The sequence below is a fragment of the Plecotus auritus genome, assembly GCF_963455305.1.
Source record: "Plecotus auritus genome assembly, chromosome: 5".
Lineage (NCBI taxonomy): Eukaryota > Metazoa > Chordata > Mammalia > Chiroptera > Vespertilionidae > Plecotus > Plecotus auritus.
The window spans coordinates 3,954,683-3,978,700 of NC_137776.1; the positions used below are offsets into that span (position 1 = coordinate 3,954,683).

The 24,018-nt window shown below is 52.1% G+C and overlaps 1 protein-coding gene across 8 annotated transcripts in view; it reads left to right on the plus strand.

The window, feature by feature from the left end:
• MYO1B (myosin IB) overlaps positions 1-24,018 on the plus strand; it is a 158,554-nt gene that overhangs the window by 42,389 nt on the left and 92,147 nt on the right. For all 8 annotated transcript variants that reach the window (XM_080667320.1, XM_080667324.1, XM_080667322.1 and 5 more), the window contains exon 3: positions 7,306-7,421. In XM_080667320.1, the coding sequence (XP_080523446.1) occupies positions 7,306-7,421 (116 nt within the window). The remainder of the gene's footprint in view (positions 1-7,305; positions 7,422-24,018) is intronic.

Genomic DNA, 24,018 nt, shown 5'->3' on the forward strand with positions numbered 1-24,018 from the left:
CCCCTGTAAGGAGAAGACCTCATCCCTCCCCCTCCGCTTTCTGTTTGTTCCTGGAAGGATTTCCGCTCTCCCCAGTCAGGTGGGGGCCGCTGCCCCCCAGCAGCGTGGACCGTGGGCGCGGACGAGAAGAAACTAGGTCGCTGGTTCCACTCTGGTTAGGTGATGGGGTCCTAGCACCCAACTTATTTGTGCTCCACTGGTGGGGACATGGAGATGGAGAATGCACACCTGTGTCCTGGGGACTTAGGAAGAGGTGAGCGAAAGGTACTCAGTGTACAGCGGCCGCCGGCATTTTAATGGGCGTGGGGATGCGTGTCCAGGTTCGATAGGCGTGGGGATGCGTGTCCAGGTTCGATAGGCGTGGGGATGCGTGTCCAGGTTCGATAGGCGTGGGGATGCGTGTCCAGGTTCGATAGGCGTGGGGATGCGTGTCCAGGTTCGATGGGCGTGGGGATGCGTGTCCAGGTTCGATGGGCGTGGGGATGCGTGTCCAGGTTCGATGGGCGTGGGGATGCGTGTCCAGGTTCGATGGGCGTGGGGATGCGTGTCCAGGTTCGATGGGCGTGGGGATGCGTGTCCAGGTTCGATGGGCGTGGGGATGCGTGTCCAGGTTCGATGGGCCTGGGGATGCGTGTCCAGGTTCGATGGGCGTGGGGATGCGTGTCCAGGTTTGATGGGCCTGGGGATGCGTGTCCAGGTTCGATGGGCGTGGGGATGCGTGTCCAGGTTCGATGGGCGTGGGGATGCGTGTCCAGGTTCGATAGGCCTGGTGATGCGTGTCCAGGGAACCACGCGTGTGGAGGCTGTAAGCAAGTCACTGAAACGGGCTCCGAGGAAAGCGAGGAAGCGGTAGGTAGGCAGATGGGATGCCGGTTAGAGCCTCGGAACGCGGGGGCTTTAAGAAGATGCTGGAGGAATTCGACGTTTAAAAAGAGGTGCCAAAGAAGCCATCGGGGTGAAAACGAGTCACCGTAGGATTTCCTTATGTCCCTTGTGGTTTAGTTACGCTTTTATTTCAGGTTCCTGTGGGGAATGGAAACGTACCCCCACAGGGTGCTAGTGCTTCGAGAGATCGGATTGTTGCCCCGGGCAGAACCGATGGGAAGGACGCGGAACCCCTGACGTGTGTGTGCGCTCACGGTGCGTTTCTCTGGCATCACGGAGGACCGCACGCACCCTTCACATAATCACGGCTCATAAACCTTCAAATTGTGCTTCACTTATTTTTCACTAACTCTATTTTTATTGTTGACATGATAACAGATGTCCCATTTGCCCCTCCTGTGTGCTTCATTGTTTAACTTGAAAAACGTTCCTTTTTTTTAAGTACGTATATTTTTATTGATTTCAGAAAGGAAGGGGGGGGGGAGAGAAAGAGAGAGAGAGAGAGAGAGAGACATCAATGATGAGAGAATCATGGATCGGCTGCCTCCTGCACACCCACACTGGGGATCGAACCTGCAACCCGGGCATGTACCCTGACCAGGAATCGAACCGTGACCTCGTGGTCCATAGGTTGACGCTCAACCCCTGAGCCACGCCGACCAGGCAAAAGTTTCTTTTCGGTTGGGTGTCGTTCCAGAATGCATTGCATGCAGCCTTGTCATCGCTCTCGTTTGGCCGTGGTGGTTGTGCTGAGCTGAGCTGTTGGCTCCTCCTCTAACAGCTCTTCATTTTTATTCTTTCAGAATTATTCTGATCACATCTTACTCCCTTTCTTTCCCTTTGCTTCGCTTTCTCTTTCCCTCTGTCTCTTTGCTTTCTGCCCTTAACTGGCCATTGCTTCGTCCCTTACGGTGGGAGTTCTTAACCGGGTATGTCAACTGTATGCAGGCTTGTATGTGGTATTGTCTGTGGATTATTTCCTGGAGGGAAGGGTCATAGCTTTCATTGCAAAGGAAGGGCAATTGCAGAAAAGGCTAAGAAGTGCATGCAGCGGTATTGTGTAAACTGAGTTTCAACCGTGAGTGGGTGATGACAGCCATTTCGTAGATTAGGGACCAGCAGCTGAAAGATTTTTATATGAATACAATTGGACAAAGACTCTCAGGGCATCGCACGTGGTAAGGGTACTTAGGTTTTGTGAAATTTTAATTTCAGACGTATGTATGTGCATGTACATATATACTCAAGTACACATCGTTGGTCATGATGAAAGTCTTACTATAACGAGTCAGAGCCAGGCATGTAAATCCACAGTCAGTCATAGGACGGCCCCAATTTACAGAGGCCGCTGTGTCTCCGTAGGGTGTGACGCACCGGAATACGTACAGGGGAGAGAAGGCTGGAAGAGGGGCCAGGAATGACACTGGCCTGAGAGGAGAACCTGGCCCCCGGAGTCCTGGTTTCCCGGCACGTTATCTGGGGAGACTTCAGAAGATGCCATTGCCTGGCCCCTCCCCGGCTCTTTGAAATGGGATCTCTGAGGGTGGGGTTGTGGCAGAACTTGCTTGTGGAATGAAATCCGTGGTCTGTGGGCTGCATATCTCGGGCCTTTCTTCCGATTCCTGACGTCTGGGAGGGGAGGTGGCTGGCTGGGCACGCCCCAGGGAAGACTTTGCACAGTAATCACAGGAGGAATGTCTGTCTACTCGAGCAGCGTTATTTGCTTATCCACAGGCATCTGTTCTGGAATGCTGGTGATATCTGAAGTATGAAGACAGGGTTGTTTTGACTTAGGAATGTTTGTACATTCTTGTTTTAGTGTTTGCCCTCGAGAAGCAGACGATAAACTTGCTAATTGAATGTGCCCTTGATAGAAAGGTAGGGCCTTCCCCTCCCTCCTCCCTTTCTCTCTTCTGTCCTTCTGTGCCCTTGTCTTCCCTCGCCCTTCCCTTCCCTTCTCCCTCCGTAGTGTCACCTGGCGGTGGGAGTGGTGCGAGCTTTCCTCTGTCACGGGGTTGTGCACACGCTTGAGGACTTGGGGTGCTGAGGGGTGGGATCAGGAGGTGCTGAGCTAGGGAGTGGAGGGATGGTCTGGAGGTTGGTTACAGGTTGGGTAGGAGTAAATAAGTACACTGATTGAGCAAATACGTACGTATGTTCACATATACACACATCTATCCATCCATCCATCATCCATCTATCCATCATCCATCCATCCATCCTCCATCCATCCATCCCTCCATCCATCATCCATCCATCATCCATCCATTATCCATTCATCATCCATCCATCCATCCATCCATCATCCATCCATCATCCATCCATCATCCATTCATCATCCATCCATCATCCATTCATCATCCATCCATCCATCATCCATCCATCATCCATCCATCCATCATCCATTCATCATCCATTCATCTTCCATTCATCATCCATCCATCCATCCCTTGAGGGTAATGAGAGCCAGACCAGACTTGTGCCTGTTGGGGAAGGTGTATAGAACCTATTGGTGAGTAGTTTGGGCCATTATGGGGAAGGGGTCCTGGGGTCCTTTTTTGGTGTGAACAGCCGAATAGAAGAACATCTTCTGGATTCTAGCAGGAGCTTCTCTGAGTCCTTTGGGACCTAGGGCGCAGGTTCAGGTCTGAGCACAGCCGCAGTGGTGGCCTGGTCTGTGGCTCGCTTGGGACTGGCGTCACCCGAGCTCTGGAAAGCGTTGGTGCGAGATGGAGGACATACCAGCCTCTTCCTTCTGGTGGAATAGGCGAGTGGAACTCAGGGGGCAAGCGGAGGGCTATTGTTGCTGCTCCCTTTTGTGAAGGTGGACCATGCTTTCCCTCCTCCTCCTTCCCCTCAGCACATGCAGAATAAAGCGCACACGACGACTCGCCCTTCTATGCACAAACTCGACTTGAAGAAGCTCCGAGTCGGGTCTCCGACTTGTAGTGCCAGTTGGCTACTTGATGAGTCCGTTTACCATACTTTTGAGACATGACAGAGTAAAAAATACCAACGTGAAGTAACATACAGTGGCTTAAGGAAATCGAGGGTATCCTTTGTAAGTCTAAACGTGAGTTGATGTGGAAATAAATGAGCTGCTGGGTCACTATTGTTTCGATCCCCGACAGGAGGTCTCATCTGGTCCTGCAGTTCTTACCTGCCTGCATCTAGAACGGAACTGGACGTCACCGGCCAGGCAGCGGCGGCCAGGCGGCCTTTCCGGCCCGAGAGAGAGGAGGGCTGGGACTAGACACACTCAGGTTCTCCTCCTGGCGGAAATGTGGGCATATTTACCCCTTTGACTGAAGCCCAGAGGACCTTCAAGGAAGAAACGCATACACAGCAAGGGCAGGTCTCAGAGGGGAGGACACACCTCCTGGGGTTCAGGATTAGAGGACACACCTCCTGGGGTTCAGGATTAGAGGACACACCTCCTGGGGGTTCAGGATTAGAGGACACACCTCCTGGGGATCAGGATTAGAGGACACACCTCCTGGGGTTCAGGATTAGAGGACACACCTCCTGGGGGTTCAGCATTAGAGGACACACCTCCTGGGGGTTCAGGATTAGAGACACACCTCCCGGGGGTTCAGGATTAGAGGACACACCTCCTGGGGTTCAGGATTAGAGGACACACCTCCTGGGGTTCAGCATTAGAGGACACACCTCCCAGGGGTTCAGCATTAGAGGACACACCTCCTGGGGGTTCAGGATTAGAGGACACACCTCCTGGGGGTTCAGGATTAGAGGACACACCACCTGGGGTTCAGGATTAGAGGACACACCTCCTGGGGTTCAGGATTAGAGGACACACCTCCTGGGGTTCAGGATTAGAGGACACACCTCCTGGGGTTCAGGATTAGAGGACACACCTCCTGGGGTTCAGGGTTAGAGGACACACCTCCTGGGGTTCAGGATTAGGGGACACACCTCCTGGGGTTCAGGATTAGAGGACACACCTCCTGGGGTTCAGGATTAGAGACACACCTCCTGGGGTTCAGGATTAGAGGACACACCTCCTGGGGTTCAGGATTAGAGAACACACCTCCTGGGGTTCAGCATTAGAGGACACACGTCCGGAGCAGTGGCATGCGGGGATGCCCAGGTGCCCCCACTGTTGGCGTATTTCGATGGAGAACGTTGTGCGGCCTGGCCCTTTCCCGACCTGCTGAGCTGCGTTGGTGTCTCAGTCGCTGTTGCCCTGGGACGAACCACCCTCCAAAAATGAATGGCTTAAAACAACCACCATTTATTTGCGCCCAGTTCTTCGGGATAGCAGCTGAGGCTCAGCCCAGCGGGTGTGTCTTCTGCTGGTCTCAGCTGGGATCACGATGCCTGTGGCTGTAGGCCTCTGCCGGGGGCCGGGGGAAGGGGGGACTTAGGGGGGCCTGGGCCTCCTGTGTCTGAGGGTTGTCAGGCTGCGCAGTCCAGGGCACCTCCTCGGCTTTCGACAGGACATCGCCAACACGTTCGCACACGCTCATTCCCATCATGGCTTCCAGCTGCAGTCCTAACATCGGAGAACATCCTGCTACACAAACACTTTTCACGCCTCTGCTTGCGTCTTCTAACGAACGTCCCTCGGGTCCCACCGAGTCGCATAGACCAGTGCAGGTGGGCGGGTGGGGAAGTGCACCTGCCTGCCTCTTGAAGGGGGAAGAGTGCAGTCCTGGTCCCCAGGGCTGTGCGTGCCGGTGGGAGGTCTGTCTGGCGTCTTTGCAAACACCTTCCCAGCAGGACCCAGGCCCGAGGCGAGAGCGTGTCGCTTAAGGCTTTGTTCAGTGGCGGCACGGCAGGCCGGCTGAGTCCAGGTCGGGCACCATAGCCCGTGGGCGCGGTGCTGTTTCCGCAGCAGAATGGCTGCAGGGGCACCGTGGTCTGTACCGGCTGATTGGTGAGTGGTGAAGGCGCCCCGTGCGAGCCAGTCACTCGGCGAACGAATATTTACGGGGCCTCGTGAGTGGTCCGCCTCTCTAGGTGACGGGGAAGGGGCTGGGGCAGCACGCAGTTCCGTGTGCGTGGAAGTCCCGGGTCGCGTCGGCAGAGCGCACACCTGGGCCGCGTGGCCTTCGGCGCTGGGCTGAGCGGCGTTTGTCCCCGTGGGAGTGCGAGCGAGGCAGGTTCTGACCGGGGAGTCAGCCAGGCTGACATTCAGGGTTCGGGGGGCAATCTCAAACTGTTGGTTCTGCTAACGACAAACATTTATGTTGATTCCTGTATTCAAGAAACTACCTAAAAAGGTAAATTTTGTGTCCTTTTTCTACTAAGGAAGGCTGATCTTTCAATCAACAGATATTAAAGGAATAGCTGACCCTTGTATTTTCATGGTGCCCGTGTCACTAAGGGTCGTGAGTCAGTTAGAAGCTGCTCCGTCACTCAGTTTCTAGCATCGCCCATCTGCTTGCCCAGGTCGGTTGGAGAGTGCAGAAACCGTCTTGAAAAAGTCTTGTCTAAATAGAATAAGTTAGGAAAGTTGGAGTCTTTTTTTTGTTTTTGAGTCATTTCTTGTCGGGCCAGATTGATTGGGTTCCAGTAATAGAATGCCAGAAATTGGGAGGTGTTTTTTTTTTTTCCCCACAGCAGCAGTCTTGTTTCTTCTTCTTTTTTTTTTTTTTAATTAATGTATTTTTATTGATTTCAGAGAGGAAGGAAGAGGGGGAGAGAGAAACATCCATGATGAGAGAGAATCATGGATCTGCTGCCTCCTGCACGCCCTACACTGGGGATCAAGCCCACCACCCGGGCCTGTGCCCTTGACCGGGAATCAAACTGTGACCTCCTGGTTCATAGGCCGATGCTCAGCCCCTGAGCCACGCCGGCCGGGCTGAATTTAAATTGGACGTTACATGTCCTGTCCTTCAGAAAGCACATTCTGGTGTTGCAGCACGTCAGAGAACAGATAAAACTGGTTGCTGCCCGAGGGATAACGGTGCCGAGCCCGTTGTAGAGACCGAGAGGCTCGGTAAGGGCAGCGCCAGGCCCGGCCCTGTTGGTAGGGATGGCTGCGGCGGGCGGGGGAGACCTGCTTACTGAAGACAAGCACGAGGCCAGAGGGGAGGGAGGAAACACCGGTTCTAACTGGAATCGGGGAATGCACAGTGTGCCTTGCCCACACTTCACAGTGGTCGGTGACTTAATTTTTGGCAAGGGTTTCGGCGGGCTCCTAGCCAGGATCCTGAGTGAATCTGGAGGTTTTGAAAAGTGTTTTCCACGTGTGAATCCACGCTCTTCATGTATCAGCAAAATGAACACGCATGATTGACTCTCTGTCTTCAGAAAGGTAACGTTTTCTTGAAAAACAGGAAATGAACGGCCAAGGAAACTAGCGTGGTTTTTTTTTAAAGGATAAAATTTCAGAGGTTAAAGTACATGCTGTGTACGTACTAATAATGGGCGTATGTCCTCTTCCTTCCACAGACATACATTGGGAGTGTGGTCATCTCCGTTAACCCGTACCGGTCACTGCCGATCTATTCACCGGAGAAAGTAGAAGATTACAGGAACAGAAACTTCTATGAGCTGAGCCCTCACATGTGAGTATGGCGTCCACGCATTGCTTTCCTTTCGCTCCCAAGATGTGTAGCTGACAGATGTGTCCAGCTGTTTCCTCCAAGTCCCAGGAAAATGCTTTAGTCTTTTTTTTTTTTTTTAATTGATTGAAGGAATGTAGAAGTGAATTGTCATGCCTTATTTTAAACTTAAAGAGGCAGAGTACTTCCTTTGGCGCCAGACTCTGCAAGTTCTGAAATGTTTGGGTTCCGTATGTAAGATATCTTTCTGTGAACAATTCTGTGTGAGTAGCAGCTGCTGCTGATTATTTTTGCAAATAAGACGGGAATGTGCATTGTTTATTATTCCGAAGCGCCCAGGCGGCGTTTCCTACCCTCGGATGAAGAAGGAGCCCCAGGACGGGGTTGTGTCGTGGTGCCTTGAGCAGAAGGCATACAGAATCCCTGCAGTTTACCCTCGTCACGGACACCGTTCATGAGACACGAGCGCATTAGGCCCGCGAGTTCACCGCCCCTGAACTTGGCCACTTGTTTGATTTTCTCTTTTGAAGGTCCCTTGTTAGTGCAAACAATTCCCGCAAACACTGTCGCACGGTTGTTACGTAGGGCCAAGGTTGAGGAACCCCGAACTGAGAAGTGAAAAGACCTTCAGAGGTTTAGTAGTGTCTTAGCACAAAATAATTTCTCTGTCTGATCAAAGGTGGGCCCTATTCATTTTGCTAGAAAATAAAATCTAATAGTGAAAGGACATGTAAACCTCTGTCCAGGCGTGGATGTGGTTTCTCCTCACGGAGCAGCGTGCAGTGACATTTCTGGGCCACTCGGAGCGCCAGCTTTAAATAATCTACGGAGATGGTTATTAAAACCGAACCACTGTGTTTTCTACCGGTCACGCGGGTTCCGGCGGTTCAGTTCACTCCCAGAAGTAGGCTTTGCTGGTGATCGTCGTTTGTTCTGCTTTAACAACAATAAAAATCTGAAATTTGTTTTATAAAGTTACCCCTGTGGTTGAGCCCCTGCAGTGACATCCTGTATTCGATGCCTGCATGTTTAAGTTCTAGGCCTTGAAATTTCTTCTAGGTCAGAAGCTCGGATCAGCCGTGTCAGAATCCCCAGGAGCTGATGAAAAACCCAGCTTCCTCGGCCTTCCCGCAACCAAGCCAGGAATCTAGATTTTTCACACGCTTTCCAGGAGATTCTTTTTTTTTTTTTTTTTAAATATATTTTATTGATATTTCACAGAGAGGAAGGGAGAGGGATAGAGAGCTAGAAACATCGATGAGAGAGAAACATCGATCAGCTGCCTCCTGCACACCTCCCACTGTGGATGTGCCCGCAACCAAGGTCCATGCCCTTGACCGGAATCGAACCCGGGACCTTTCAGTCCGCAGGCCGACGCTCTATCCACGGAGCCACACCGGTTTGGCTCCGGGAGATTCTTATGTGCGTGCACGTGTGAGAACGTGTCCCAGATGTATACGGACACAGGGTTTCCCTTCCTTCACTGCGTACTATGTATGCTGACCTTTTACAAGGACAATGATGGTGGCTTGTACTTACTGAGGATGTCCTACGTGCAGGTACAGTTCTAGGTGTCATAGCTCACGTTATTCTCGAAGTAACCCCGGGAGGTAGGTATTGTAGCAAATTGGGAAATGGTCCCAGGAAGACAAGCTATTTATCCGGAGCCACACAGCTCGTGGGTGGGGAGCTGGGGTGTGAAAAGGGCCACCTGCCGTGCCTCCCGGCTGGGAGCTGGTCCCCCCATTTTCATGTCCGGGCCTCTTCCTGTGCACTTCCATCCCACTGCCTCGGGTTGCCTATGTCCCTGCGCCCCGGCCTCCAAGGGTAACCTTAGCCGTGCCTCAGTTTACCTCCAGGACGGCCCTGCCGTTTTATTTGCAGCTTAAATCCCCACTTGGGGGGGTGTTTAGACAGTACATGTCTGTTCTAGAACATGGACGTGCATGCCCTGAATATCCGTTTTTATCCCCATCCCTGGACGGTCCCTCTCTGAGGCTGCATGGCTCACCCCTGACCCCATGGAAACACCCCAACCAGCAGTACAGCAAGCTCTCGGATAAAGACGGAGTTTCACGGTCGCCCGTGAAACACTGCAGGGCACGGGGGGGTGGGTGGTAGTTTTACCTGATGGGTCTGAATTTGCTAGGCTCATGTCCCAGCTGCCCCCAGCCACGCCCCTTGGTCCTTTCAGCCCCCGCCACACTCCTGTCACACCTCCCCTGCTGTTCTGTGCCTGCTGCCTGGAATGCCTTCGCCAAGGCAACTCGGGTATTCCCCCTTCAGATCTCAGATTGCATCAGACCTCCTCAGGGAAGAACTGTCCCTCACCCTGTCCTTGCCAAGGTCATATCCAAGGTCACATTGGTTGCTCTTGTTACAATTAAAATTTCTTCCTTTTTTTTGGAAAGTCCTTTTTTTTTCCTTTTAAATAGGAAGGGAGAGGGAGAGAGAGATAGAAACATCAGTGATGAGAGAATCACTGATCGGCTGCCTCCTACGCCCCTCTCTGGGAATCAAGCCCGCACACTGGGCATGTGCTCGACCCAGACTCGAACTGTGACCTCCTGGTTCATTGGTCGACGCTCAACCACTGAGCCACACCACTCAGGCATAATTTAACATTTCTTCATGGGATTATTTGATTGATGTCAGCTTCACCTGCCATGCCAGCATAATAGTCTTCGCATCTGGAAATACGTGAGGGTTCAAAATATATTGAACAGGACTTGGGTTGAGTCCCAGCTTTTCCACTTACAAGCTCTGTAATCTTGAGCAAATCACTTGGAACAAACTCCAACTCAGAAATTAAGTAATTTGCTCTGTTCAATGGGAAAGTAATGATTAACTCGTAGGATTTGTGTGAGGGAGAAACATCTAATAGATATTTACCCGCGAGGATTACCTGGTGTCGTTGGGTGGCATGCCCAGAGAAACGAGGGCCCTGTGGGGTGGCCTGACGGACGCTGTTGGCCTTTCTAACTGTAATGAGTATCTATCCCGTGTGATTTTTAAATTCTTTGCACATAAGAAACTCTTGCTGAAACTGGTTTGGCTCAGTGGATAGAGCGTCAGCCTGCGGACTGAAAGGTCCCGGGTTTGATTCCGGTCAAGGGCATGTACCTTGCTTGTGGGCACATCCCCAGTAGGGAGTGTGCAGGAGGCAGCTGATCGATGTTTCTCTCTCATCGATGTTCCTAACTCTCTATCCCTCTCCTTTCCTCTCTGTAAAAAATCAATAAAATATACTAAAAAAAAAAAAAAGAAACTCTTACATATCTCAGGAGGACTTGGTGTATTTCAGACAACTCAGAAACCGCACCCACGAAGAACCGTCTCTAGGAGAGAATGATAGGCGGGGGACGAGGAAAATGGTTGCACTGTGTCACCTTCCTTGGCTCCGTGAGGATAACACGATGACAAACACTTGGGGTATTTTCGTTACTAAACGCACTGGCCTCTTGCTGGGTCACGGCCTTTGGACCCGGCAGCCCCAGGTGCAGTTTCTCACCACAGAGGGGTCTTCCTGCGGTCAGATCATGCTGCTTCCCTTCCCAGGAACCGTCACGGGCTCTGCTCCTTCGCGGAGCCTCCCATGTCTGTCCACCTGGCCCACCGCCTGCCCATCTCCACCGTTAACGGCCTGCCAGCCTCCTGGGCCTGTCTCCCAGGCTAGGTCAGCCCTCGCCCCACCCACACGCGCCTTTTCCTGCCTCTGAGTTATCAGAGCCGCTCACGTGATCGTACCCACCACCTTTCTCACTGTGCGGTCCGTGGGGTCCAGTGTCATCTCTCCCATGAGGAGGAAGCTTCTGTAGATCAGAGACTGGATCCTGTGCATCTCCGTGGCTCTCAGTTCCTTTATGAGCGCCACCACTACAGAACAAAAGGCGTGTTAACGAGTTTCCCCTTACATATGACTGGTATTACCTCTGACCAGTCGATGGAGTCAGACTATTCTGGTAGGATATTTGCAGAGTTTATTCAAAACTTAGTGCAGTATGAGGAGAATTCTTTCTCATCTATAATAATAAAAGTGTAATATGCTAATTAGACCGGACGACCTTCTGGACGAAGCCGGGCTGTGAGGGAAGCCCAGTCCTGGGTGCCAGAGGGAAGCCGGTGCCGGCAGTCGGGGGGGAAGGAAGGCCTACTCTTGCACGAATTTTGTGCACCGGGCCTCTAGCTTTTATAACAAAGTGAGCTAAAGTATTGTGTTATGGCACTCTTTCACACTGAGCGTTCAGGTTCCATTTATTCATAATGTAGAGCACTTACCGTCGGATTATGCGAAGCGTCTGGTGGAGGGAACTTGCCACTGGAAGGAAGAGGGGGGGCCCTGCCAACCGCCCTCCTGGTGGTCCCCGGCCAGGAGCGAGCGGGGGCGTGTCCCGGCATCAGGCCGGATGCCGCGGCATCGCAAGCACAATAGGAAGCCGCTGACGGTCTCCATTTTAGAAAACGGAGCACCCTGCAATGAATCGTAAGAACTGAGAAAAGTGGCTTAAGGCTTTGGAAACGTTTTGGCTGCTCTTTCCTGAAGGGGGAAAGCCAGTAATGGGAGGATTTGGACAGCGCCCACATCGGTGGTCCACACATCAGCGCTCTGTCTCCAGGGAGCCTCTGCCCCTGATTCTGTGCCAAAGTGATTTTGCAGGACCACACGCTGCTGGCCACGGGACGATGTTGCTGGAGTGCTTGTGTGTTTGAGACCTTGTTCGTCCCGATCTCATTTTACTCCGTAAAGGAAGACCAGAGAAATGTCACAGGGAAGGAATAGTAGTTACATCTCAGAGTGCACAGGTGCTATGGTTGGGTGTGGGAGCTGAGGTTAAGGGTCCATGGTTGTCCCTTTGGTGTTGTGAGAATTTTTCCTACAGCAGAGTTCACGCTCGGGGAATAAAATTGTGTTTACTTTGAGAACTGTTATAACAGCTAGATCCTGAATCCGCAGGGGTTGCTTGTAGAGCTGGGTATGAAAGCGCTTTCTCAAGGTGAGGGGGAGGAGGAGGAGGGACAGCTGTTCAACTGCAGGCTTCCTGAGGCTGGGTTCCTGGTGAGAAACGTTCTGGGCCTCATAGAAAGCCCCATGCACTAAATTTACTGCCTTTGACACTCAAGCTGTTATTCTCAGTCTCTTGCTTTATTGGGGCTCTTTTCAGCAGTTTCTTTCAGAAAATATACTCGTGGCAGGAAGAGACCTCAATTTATTCTCCTTCGGGTTATGAACCTTTGAAAGTTAAAGTCAGAGGTTGGGTTTATGCCACCACGGTGCTTTTACCGTGAGTGTCATTGTGGCATCAGAATGCATTTATCAACGGCAAATGGCTCACGTGCCCGAGAAGGCTCCTCGCCCTCAGCTCGGAACGCCAAGCACATGTCCCTATCAGCACGTGTGGTTAGTTCAGTGGGACATCATCTTAAAGGGGAGTGCTTGATTCTCAGGAAAGAGTTTGCTTCCTGCCAGAAACGTGACAGGTCTTTGGCAAGCTCTGAGCAATTCTGCAACAGCCGTCTGGAAGGGATCCATCTCACCCAGAGGAGTGGCACTGGGGCCTCAGCCCCCGGAGGAATTGGCCTGTGACTTCATTGCTGACCAAGAGAACTGCCCTTGGAACCACACAGAAGCCCTGGTCAGAGGGCGCATTCAGGGTGGAGAGGGAGAGGAGGAGAGAGAGAGAGAGAGAGAGAGAGAGAGGGAGAGAGGGATTTATAATTCCATCTGTTTATGTATTCATTGGTTGCTTCTTGTACGTGTCCTGCCCCGAGATCGAACCCGCAGCCTTGGTGTATTGGTCCTGCCCCGAGATCGAACCCGCAGCCTTGGTGTATTGGGACATTCACCTCTAGAGCATGTCCTTGGGTGTCTGTCCAGGCAGCATCTTGAACCTTAGCATGCTTCAAGCCAGCCTTCTCTTAAAACATACACACACACACACACACACACACACACACACACACACTCTGAGTGGACAGATTATTATGATCTCTGAACGCATAATCAGGCCACTCAGTGTGTGTGTGTGTGTGTATTAGAGGCCCGGTGCATGAATTCGTGCATGGGTGGGGCCCAGCCAGCCTGGCCAGGGGGAGGGGACATGGGCGGTTGGCCGGCCTGCCTGTTGGTCCAACTCCTGGTCGAGGGGACAATTTGCATATTAGCCTTTTATTATATAGGATATACACTGAGTGGCCAGATTATTAGGCATTCAGAGATCATCATAATCTGGCCACTCAGTGTGTATGTATATATTTTATTGATTTCAGAGAGGAAGGGAGAGGGAGAGAGAGATAGAAACATCAATGATGAGAGAGAATCATTGATGGGCTGTCTCCTGCACGCCCCCTACTGGGGATCGAGCCCACAACCCGGGAATCGAACTGTGACCTCCTGGTTCATAGGTCGATACTTAACCATGGAGCCATGCTGGCCGGGCCAAACCAGACTTCCGTTGCCCTCCTCCCTCTCCTCCTCCTCATCTCGGTCAGTGGCCACACCATCCTGTGGCTTGTTCATGCCACAGCCCTTTCCTTCCTTCTCTCTCCCGTCCTACCTGCAGTCCACCATTGGGTCTTGTTGGCTGTGGCTTTATGGGTCCCAGTCTCACCGCCTCCCCTGCCACCGAGCTTGTCCAGCACCCTCCTCTTTTGCTTAGATTACTGTGGTAGCCGCCTCATGGGTCTCCCTGCTTCTACTCTACTATTGCCTCCTCCCCCACTCCTCCTCCCTCCCCTCCTCATCTTTCCTCCAGCAGTGTGGTGGCTGCTGGCGAAAGCCACCTTTCTCAAAGACGTCTGTGGGATAGTTTTTCTCTGAGTGGCTCATGTGGCCTGCAGGACTCCATTGGATGTGAGCACCGGCCACCGCCTGCATTTGCTCTTTCTCCCCCCGTCCACCTCTCCGTCCCCCCGGCCCTGATTCCAGCCACACTGGTCTTCTTGCTGCTCCTGGCACGCAGACTGTCGGCATCTCTCTCCCCCGGCCCTGGGCTGACTCGCTCTCCCCCTTCAGTGAGGAACACCTGAGCTGTCAGATTCCACCGCCTACAGTCCCAGCCCCCTCCCGTCACTCACCACCCCCTCAGACTCCTTTCCTTTCCTTCGTACTTTCGTTCCTGAATCATCACCCGGCGTTTTACTGCATGTTCACTTGTGTCCGCACTCTTTGTCTCCTGGACCAGTGTCACCTCCATGAGAGCAGGGCTGTGTTCGCATCACATGCCCATGTATCCACGGCCGTGAGGACAGGGCCTCACGCCTAACAGCCACTCCGCGGGTGTTTGTTGCGTGAGTGAATGAATGTTTAACCAGAAACTGTGTGTCGAAGATACACATGGTCTTTGTCTTCAGGAATCATTAGGCCAGTTGGGAGGAGAGGGGAGTGGCTGCCTAAACAGGTCATTTAAATATAATATGGGCTGGTATGGCTCAGTGGTTGAGCGTTGACCTATGAACCAGGAGCTCACCTGTTCGATTCTCAGTCAGGGCACATGCCTGGGTTTCAGGCTCCATCCCCAGTAGGGGGTGTGCAGAGGGCAGCTAATTTGTGATTCTCTCTCATCATTGATGTTTCTATCTCTCTCTCCCTCTCTCTTAAATCAGTTTTTAAAAATTAAAAATAGCATCTTTGCAATGACAGGAAATAAGGTGAAGGAAGCACAGAACATTGGTGGGTTCGGGGATTCTAAAAGTGCCACCTGTGTTGAGATGTGCAGAAGGAACCCTATAAACACGTGGTCTCTGTAGTGTAATAACTAGCTCTGAATAGAAGACCAGGTGGGCCAGGGCTTTAGGAAGGGGAAAAGGCGTTTGAAGAATATGGAGAACTTTATACTTAAAATCATAAGCTTTTGTGTCTGGAAAAATGGCCCATCTTGCATTTTCAGTCCCCAACTGGGAAACATTTTCCGATTTGTTAAATATGCCTACATGTGTAGGTGTATCCATGCGATGTGTGAACGAGTGAGTGGCGAGTGACTGAATGTTGAAATGACTTACAATTGTAAACCTCCGGTTGCTATTGGTGATGAATCATGTTCCTCAGGCGGAGGAACGTTCGATCCACAATAGACTGATTTTCTACAGAGGATGCTCCTTCTTTTGGATCTGAAGCCCTGTCCTTGGGATATGAGTGCTCAACTCTAGATGCATGGGTGGTCAGCTTGAAGTCTAAAAAGAATATCCTCTATTGCGTTAGGAGTATCCTAAACATTATATAGATAGGTTAGCCTAATTTCACAAAGATTTAGCAATAGACGGATAGTTAGAATATACACGTATATTTTATACTAATCTTTTTTCTTCAGTTCACCTCGAAAGCAAAACATTAGAAAGCACCTGGATGGAGGGAAGATTTGGCGGGTTTGCACCAGAGACCTTTAACTTAAAATACATATATACTATATATTATTGATTTCAGAGAGGGAGAGAGAGAAACATCAATGATGAGAGAGAATCATTGATCGGCTGCCTCCTGCATGCCCCGTACTGGGGACTGAACCTGCAACCTGGGCATGTGCCCTGACCAGGAATTGAACCGTGACCTCCTGGTTCATAGGTTGATGCTCAACCACTGAACAATGCAGACCAGGCCAGAGACCTTTATCTCTGGGAACAGATGCAGGCATACTTTCTTAGGTTGCCTACTGAAGACCTTAAATGGCCACCAGACGGGTCCATTTTCACTCGTAGCTTCTGTATTTTCACGAGGAGGGGTTGTAAGGTCTCTTGGATCTTTCCTTAGGAATTGCTGGTTCTTAAGCATTGCTTCGATTGCTTTCAAATGACGTATTCTGGCACTCAGATCCCTCACACGCCATGCCACAGTGCTGCTGCTGCTGCCTCTTCCTATAGTTATAATGGCCTGGGTCATTATTGATAGCAGAGGCTTATACATAATTTGCTCCTGTGAATAGCATTATGGATAAAAACAAGGACATTTACGGTGGCAGAAACCTACCTGAGGTCAGAGAAATGTAGTAAAGAAGAATGTGACTGCAGTGTGAAGACATAAGCTGTAAGATGAACACTGGTCGCTGTTCCAGCTCGCAGGCAGCGGGTGAGTCAGGGCTGGTTACTCGTTACCTGGAACGTGGGTGGCAGGAAGGAGGGAGGTGGAACTGCGTACGGGTGTCCGCGGGCATTGTTCCTGAGACGAATTGAAAGGGTGTACAATGCTTTGAACATTTGCTTCCTTTTCACAATGCAACGTACTGTTCATTATCCAGTACCAAGCATGCCTGTGTTTGTGAGTGCCATATTTTATCTTGCAGGCATAGATAAAGAAGCATAAATGAGTCTCAAAACTTGGAAGTCTCTGTCTTGTTTTCATAGTTAGGGACTTCGCCTGTTCTCGGTTGTTTGCGTATATCTGGCATTGAACTTGAATAGAACTTGTGAAATTAGAGTCAGTCCTCAGAGAAAATGTTGGCTGTGAAAATGAAGGGGGTGAGTTTGAAAAGAGGTGTAGCTGGTGATCAGTGAGCTGTGAGCTGTGCTTCACTGGCGATTCCCCTGCCTCTTTCACTTCCCTTTTCTGGGCACCCGGCCTCGTATTCCGTTACACTCCCTCCATTCTTCCCCGCATATGTAAACCCTACTTCTCTTTCTGGATGCATCCGGGATACACCTGTATCCAAACCTTTCCGAAGGCCACTTGGTGCCCGAGCATACATTTTCCGTAGCATACATTATGTCACAATTATATATACACTGAGTGGCCAGATGATGATGATCTCTGAACGCATAATAATCTGGCCACTCAGTGTATATCCTATATAATAAAAGGCTAATATGCAAATTGTCACCTCGACCAGGAGTTCGACCAGCAGGCAGGCCGGCCAACTGCCCATGTCCCCTCCCCCTGGCCAGGCTGGCCGGACCCCATCATGCACAAATTCATGCACCGGGCCTCTAATACACACACACAGACACAGACACACACACACACACACACACACACACACACACACACTGAGAGGCCAGATTATTATGCGTTCAGAGTTCATAATAGTCTGGCCACTCAGTGTATATGTTAAATATACAGAATATTTAAAAAGTATATATTTTTATTGATTTCAGAGAGGAAGGGAGAAGGAGAGGTAGAAACATAATGAGAGAGAATCATTGGCCGGCTGCCTCCTGCACGCCCCCTACTGGGGATGGAGCCTGCAACCCGGGCATGTGCCCTGACTGGGAATCGAACTGATGAGCTCCTGGTTCCTAGGTCAACGCTTAAACTCGGAGCCACGCCGGCCGGGCTGTGTGGCACTTTATTGTGTACAACCTTATGCATTTTATTGTTTCCTATTTACGTATTGGACTTGTACAGGAGCAAGCATCTTTTGAGCAGGGACTGTGTAATACTTGTTCTGTGGCCTCCACATCGGAGGTATTAAAATCCATCTAGTACGTTTGCTCGTCTGTAGTTACACTCAAGTAATATCATCCTTATGGACGGTGTACATTATAAAACATACCCGAGAACGAGAACTTTAAAAATGATAGATAAAGCCATAAACAGAAGTTGTAGTATTTATATGCGTCCTCCTGTGGCTCCTCGTGGACATGCCTGGGGATGCTCGCACCTGCCTCCGGAGAGAAATACTCAGCCTGCAGCTTTCTGTGCTGGTTGCTAACAGCTTCCCACCTGCTGTACATGGAACTCAAGGTTATAGTCTAAGGGTGCCCGAGATCTAGTGAGGGAGGAATGTGAGGGCTGTGTTAGTCAGAAGGAGGTGGGCAGCAAGCCTTCCCATCCCCAGGTAAGACACAGAAAAGGCTTGCTTCTCGCTGATGGCACAGCCCGAGGGCGTCAGGTCAGATGGCTCTACTCCAGTTTGTGACTCACATCCAAGCTGCCTAGGAACTTGAACTTGTAGTTGTGACGACTGGAACACCAGGGGCGGCAGGTGGAGAGAGAGCAAGGTCAGTCCTTATTCGTTGGCCAGTGTGCAGTCACGTGGGTCCACCCTAACCTAACAGCAAAGGACGCTGGGAAATACAGCCTTCCCATAGGCCCAGGGAGGGGAAAATGGAAGTGGACTTAGCTCGTTGGCTGCATGGCGCCCTAGTTATTTCATTGACGAGGATCATCTGTTCATTTCGATTGGGGTTCCTAACGGTTTGACAGTTTAACGCATGGGTTAAAGCAAGCTTCTGCCTGAATTTAAACATGAGTTCAGGAGTTTAATTTAGAAAGAAAAGAGCTCCTCTTAAAGTTCTCCCCAGATATGTCTTTTTCTTGTAATGACTGTGACCACGGTGCATGTCCACATTGCCATGTTCATCTCAGTGGAATGCCTCTTAAACTACAGGAGAAAAACCGTGGGTTCATTTTCCATGTTTCTGTGGTTATTCCTTTTTGTTCACACTGCTGTTCAGAGACTAGAGGCTGATGGGTTTCTTACGGAAAAAAGGCTTTTGGAAGTGTTTTATTGCTGTTGTTTAGAGCAATCGTTAATATGAATTTTTGAAGATGTGTCTAATGCTTTGATAGTTTATGGCAGTAGGTATGCCTTTGTTCCAGTTCCCATGTTATTTGTTTTTTTTGGAACCCGTCTATTTATTGAGTTTTAGAAAATTAGATGCTGACCTCATCTGTATTAATTCACATAGTCATCTATTGGGAATTATGGTAAACTGGTTCCAACCAGCTTTGAAACTTAAGTCAGTGCAATGTTAATTTGTTGGATTCGCCTCTTCCCAGGTGGGTGGTGAATAAATAATAAAAATCAGTTTCCCCGGCATTGGGGCCTTTTAAGTTGTGTTTAAGGACAACTCCAAGTTCTTTTTCCAAATATGGATGTCGTTAAAGATGGAAGCTGGTAGATTTCGGTCCCTCTACCTCCCCCTCTATCATTGCTCCTCTCCCCCTAACCCAGCCGTGGGCAAACTACGGCCCGCGGGCCGGATCCGGCCCGTTCCGCTGTTCTATCCGGCCCGTGGAGCCGAAAGAGCGGAGGGTTCTCTTGCTCTCCCCTCCGCTCCTTTACTTTGAATTTATATCAGTTCACACAAACACTCCATCCATGCTTTTGTTCCGGCCCTCCGGTCCAGTTTAAGAACCCATTGTGGCCCTCGAGTCAAAAAGTTTGCCCACCCCTGGACTAGGAAAAGGAAGTCTATGAGACTGGGCTGCTCAGTAGAACCACCACAGATTTTAAAAAAAAAAAAAAGTTTTGATTTTTAGAGAGAGGAAGGGAGAGGGATAGAGAGAGAGAAACGTCGATGAGAGAGAACATCATCCATTGCCCCCTATTGGGGATCGAGCCTGCAGCCTGGGCATGTGCCCTAACTGGGAATCGAACAGGTGACCTCTTGGTTCCTGGGTTGGCGCTCAGCCACTGAGCCACACCGGCGGGGCAGACCCACCGCAGAATTCGATCATAATCTGTGGAGTATGGAGAGGGGAGGACGAAGCATCAGCTCCCCAGGGGACTCGAATGTGCGTCCGAGGCTGAGAACCAGGGGGACACGTGCCTCACTTACGGGGGTTTGGTTTGACTCAGGGGTGCGAGGAGCGGTAGGTCGCACTGTGTCCTTCAGGCGCTGCTCTGCGACCGTTTTGTTACAGGGGTCCTCACACTTTTTAAACAGGGGGCCAGCTCCCTGTCCCTCAGACCGCTGGAGGGCCGGACTATAGTTTAAAAAAAAAAACTATGAACAAATTCCTATGCGTGCTGCGGGCCCGGGACGCGTCGGCTGCTAAGCAGGACAGGCAGCGGCCCCCGGCGGGCCGGATCCATGTCCTCGGCGGGCTGCATGTGGCCCGCGGGCCGTAGTTTGAGGACGCCTGGTTTTGTATGTACCTTTATTGTCGGTTTTCTCATAACTGGGCTTTGAGTTCAAGGCGACCTGCAGACCATTGGAGGTTGTGTTCTCTGGAAAGAGCACAGAGCACGCATACTCCGTTGTCAATAAAAGACGGAGCGTTACTTTTGAAACCCACTGAGTAACGGGTCGGTCTGTCATCCTTGTATGAAAATTGAGGAAGCAAACCACGACTTACTTCAGTAGATGGCTCCCTCCAGTCTGAGGGCTGTGGGCCATCCGTCCTAACAAAGAGAAGGCTCTCTAGGCTGGACCAGTTTGTGCTGGTGACGGGGCAGCGGTGGAGAGGGTAGGGATGATCCCAGTCTTTGGGCTTGGGGACGTTCTTGTAGAAATGGGTATTTTCTCAATCAGTAGGTATCTAAAGCACACATATTTGCAGAGAGCAGTCGTGTGTGTGTGTGTGTGTGTGTGTGTGTGTGTTCTTTTTTTTAAAACCTTAAGCGATATGTTTAGGAGCCGTAAGATATTTTGAGGAATCGGGATTCCACATTCGAATGATTGTTTCAGCAAATGGCAGAGAAGTTTTCCTTCCATCAGTGTTCACAGTTCTGAAGCCAGCTGGGGAACGTGGCCTTGTTCCCAGCGTCTGTGCCTTTTCTTCTGTCGCCAAGCCTGCCATCACCTGTGGAGCGCTCCGTCGGGGGCCATGGGCCTCATGCTCGGGCGCCCCGCGCTGACCGGATGCAGGTCTCGAGGGCCGGGGAGACGCGAGGGAGGGGAGCAGGTCGCTGCTGCAGTGCTTCCGCAGCCTCCTAGCCAGTTGCAGGGACAGCGATGTCACGAGGAGTCGCTGATGAGGATCGGTTCATTTCTCGGACAGAAGCCCCGCGTGCCCGCCGCCCGCGTGGCAGTGCTGTCCTTGGGGCGGGAGATCTGCTGTGACGGACGTCAGTTCTGGAACCAGTGACGCTGCGCCTTCTTCCAGGGAGGGGTCTCCCGTGGGAGGGCCAGAGGGACGGTGACGGGGGACTCCCAGGAGGCGAGGGAGTGGGCGAGCCCCGGACTTCAGGGTCTGGGGAGCAGAGGCAGCCTCGCTCTCAGCAGGCTGCGGCACGGCCGCTGGCAAGGACTGCTGTGACTCTGACTGCTCAGGCCGGGAGCTGCCAGGGTCCTCGAGGGGCCCTCGGGCAGGGGTGACCGTGTGCCGACGGCCTTTCTAACGCCAGGGACAGTGGGACGGGGGGGCTGGACAGCGAGGGAGAAAGCCAGGGGAGATGGAGAGCCCCCGGGAGGGCCTGGCTGGTCTGTGGCCTGTCACACACGGCTGTAGGGGTTGCACTCTGTGGCCTGTCACACACAGCTTTCGGGGTTGCAGTCTATGGCCTGTCACACACGGCTGTAGGGGTTGCACCCCGTGGCCTGTCACACACAGCTTTAGGGGTTTCACTCCGTGGCCTGTCACACACGGCTGTAGGGGTTGCACCCCGTGGCCTGTCACACACAGCTGTAGGGGTTGCACTCCGTGGCCTGTCACACACAGCTGTAGGGGTTGCACCCCGTGGCCTGTCACACACAGCTTTAGGGGTTTCACTCCGTGGCCTGTCACACACGGCTGTAGGGGTTGCACCCCGTGGCCTGTCACACACAGCTGTAGGGGTTGCACTCCGTGGCCTGTCACACACGGCTGTAGGGGTTGTACTCTGTGGCTGTCACACACGGCTGTAGGGATTGCACTCCGTGGCCTGTCACACACAGCTGTAGGGGTTGCACTCCGTGGCCTGTCACACACAGCTGTAGGGGTTTCACTCCGTGGCCTGTCACACACGGCTGTAGGGGTTGTACTCTGTGGCCTGTCACACACGGCTGTAGGGGTTGCACCCCGTGGCCTGTCACACACGGCTGTAGGGGTTGCACCCCGTGGCCTGTCACACACGGCTGTAGGGGTTGCACTCCGTGGCCTGTCACACACGGCTGTAGGGGTTTCACTCCGTGGCCTGTCACACACGGCTGTAGGGGTTGCACTCCGTGGCCTATCACACACGGCTGTAGGGGTTGCATTCTGTGTGCGTAGCTGGCCTGATTTTGACCTCTCTGTGTAACCAGAAACCAGTTTGGATTTACATGAAGGAAGTTGTTGAGTTCAAGATTTTTGTTGAAGATAGAAGCTGTCTTGAGCTGATATTCTGTAAAAGAGCGTGGACGGGCAGGCACTTGGCTCTCCAGGGCCCAGTCTGTGCGTGCAGAGAGCCTGGGGGCGTGTCCCCCCCCCCCCCCCCCCAGGTCTCCTGGCCTGCCTGCACCTCCGGGAGGGTGGGTGCTGGCTTCCGGTCCTTAAGGATCCAGTCTTTGTCAGATGATGTTCCCCCCTGCAGGCACGTGGTGGGTGACACATGCTGGCTGCCTGCTTGCCGATCAGAAAGTTTCTCTCAAACATGTATGCGCTCTGTGTATGTGACAGTCTCAACAGGGCCCGTTGGCCGGCATGGACATGGCTTCGAACCCTCGGAGGCCGATGTTCAGGGCTCCGTACTCGGGTTCCTCTGCACCCACGCTTTCTGTGGCTGGAGAACCCAAGCGCTCTTTCCACCCCTTTGTTCGTACCCGGCGCTCTCTGTGCCCTCATTCAGTCTAGTGGCCGCGGTAGCTCAGGGCGGTGCTGTCTGTCCCCCCATCCCACCCCCCTCCCCCCGCCTGGGGTCCGGGTCGGGCAGCTCGTGCGGAGGGAGTGACTGTCTGCATTGCAGGGCGAGCGTTCAGGGCAGCCAGCCTGCAGGCCCGGGCGGAGGGTATTTTTGGTTTCCCCGGCCTTATGTGGGCACTTTGAAGCCATTTTTAAAGGCAGACATGTTCGCATTTAAAAAAAGAACCCATAAAAATAGTCACCAGATTCTGTGCAGACGGACCTGCCGGCACCCTGAGCTTCCGTATCTTCTTGTGGACGCCCTTTCCCTGGGGTGGGGATCGGGGCTGGGGTCAGGGAGGGAGTAGGAGGGAGAACCTTCTGGAAGGCGTGCCGATGAGGGGTGGCCATCCTTTTGGGACCCCACTGGGGGCTCTCCGGGAGGGCAGTTCGCCACCCAGGCCGGAGCCTGCTCGTGCTCTTAGGGGGCTTCCACTCGAAGGTCTGATGTGCGATCCTCTGGTCTCCTCCTCTGAGTCACAGAGTTTCTTTGTAAAATTAAGACTTTTGTTTTCTGTTTGGAAACCCAGAGGCAAGGTTTCTGCATGTTGTCTATGTCCTGAATTTGCAGACTTTATTTATTTATTTATTATTATTATTTTTTTAAATATATTTTCTTGATTTTTTACAGAGAGGAAGGAAGAGGGATAGAGAGTTAGAAACATCGATGAGAGAGAAACATCGATCAGCTGCCTCCTGCACACCCCCCCCCCCCGGGGATGTGCCCGCAACCAAGGCACATGCCCTTGACCGGAATCGAACCCGGGACCCTTCAGTCCGCAGGCCGACGCTCTAGCCACTGAGCCAAACCGGCTAGGGCCAGACTTCATTTGAATAGGTACTTCTTAAGCCCTGGTGTGTGGTGGGGGGCGGGGAAGGGGCTCCGGGCCACATTGGGATCAAGTCCTTCAGGCTCAGACTGCCCAGGAGACGCCCAGACGAGCCTCTGACACTTCCCTGGCGCCCCCGCCAGAGCAGGCAGGCCGTCGACTTCCAGTCCGGGTACGCCGAGAGCCAGGGTTTGGGAAAGCAGGGGTGATGCACACTAGCTCTGCGTTTTTCTCAGACATGGGGGAAAGCTTCATTCCAGGAACACGTCAGAGCACAAGGTGAAACCTGGCAGCGTGAGGGAAGGGTTAGGCCTGG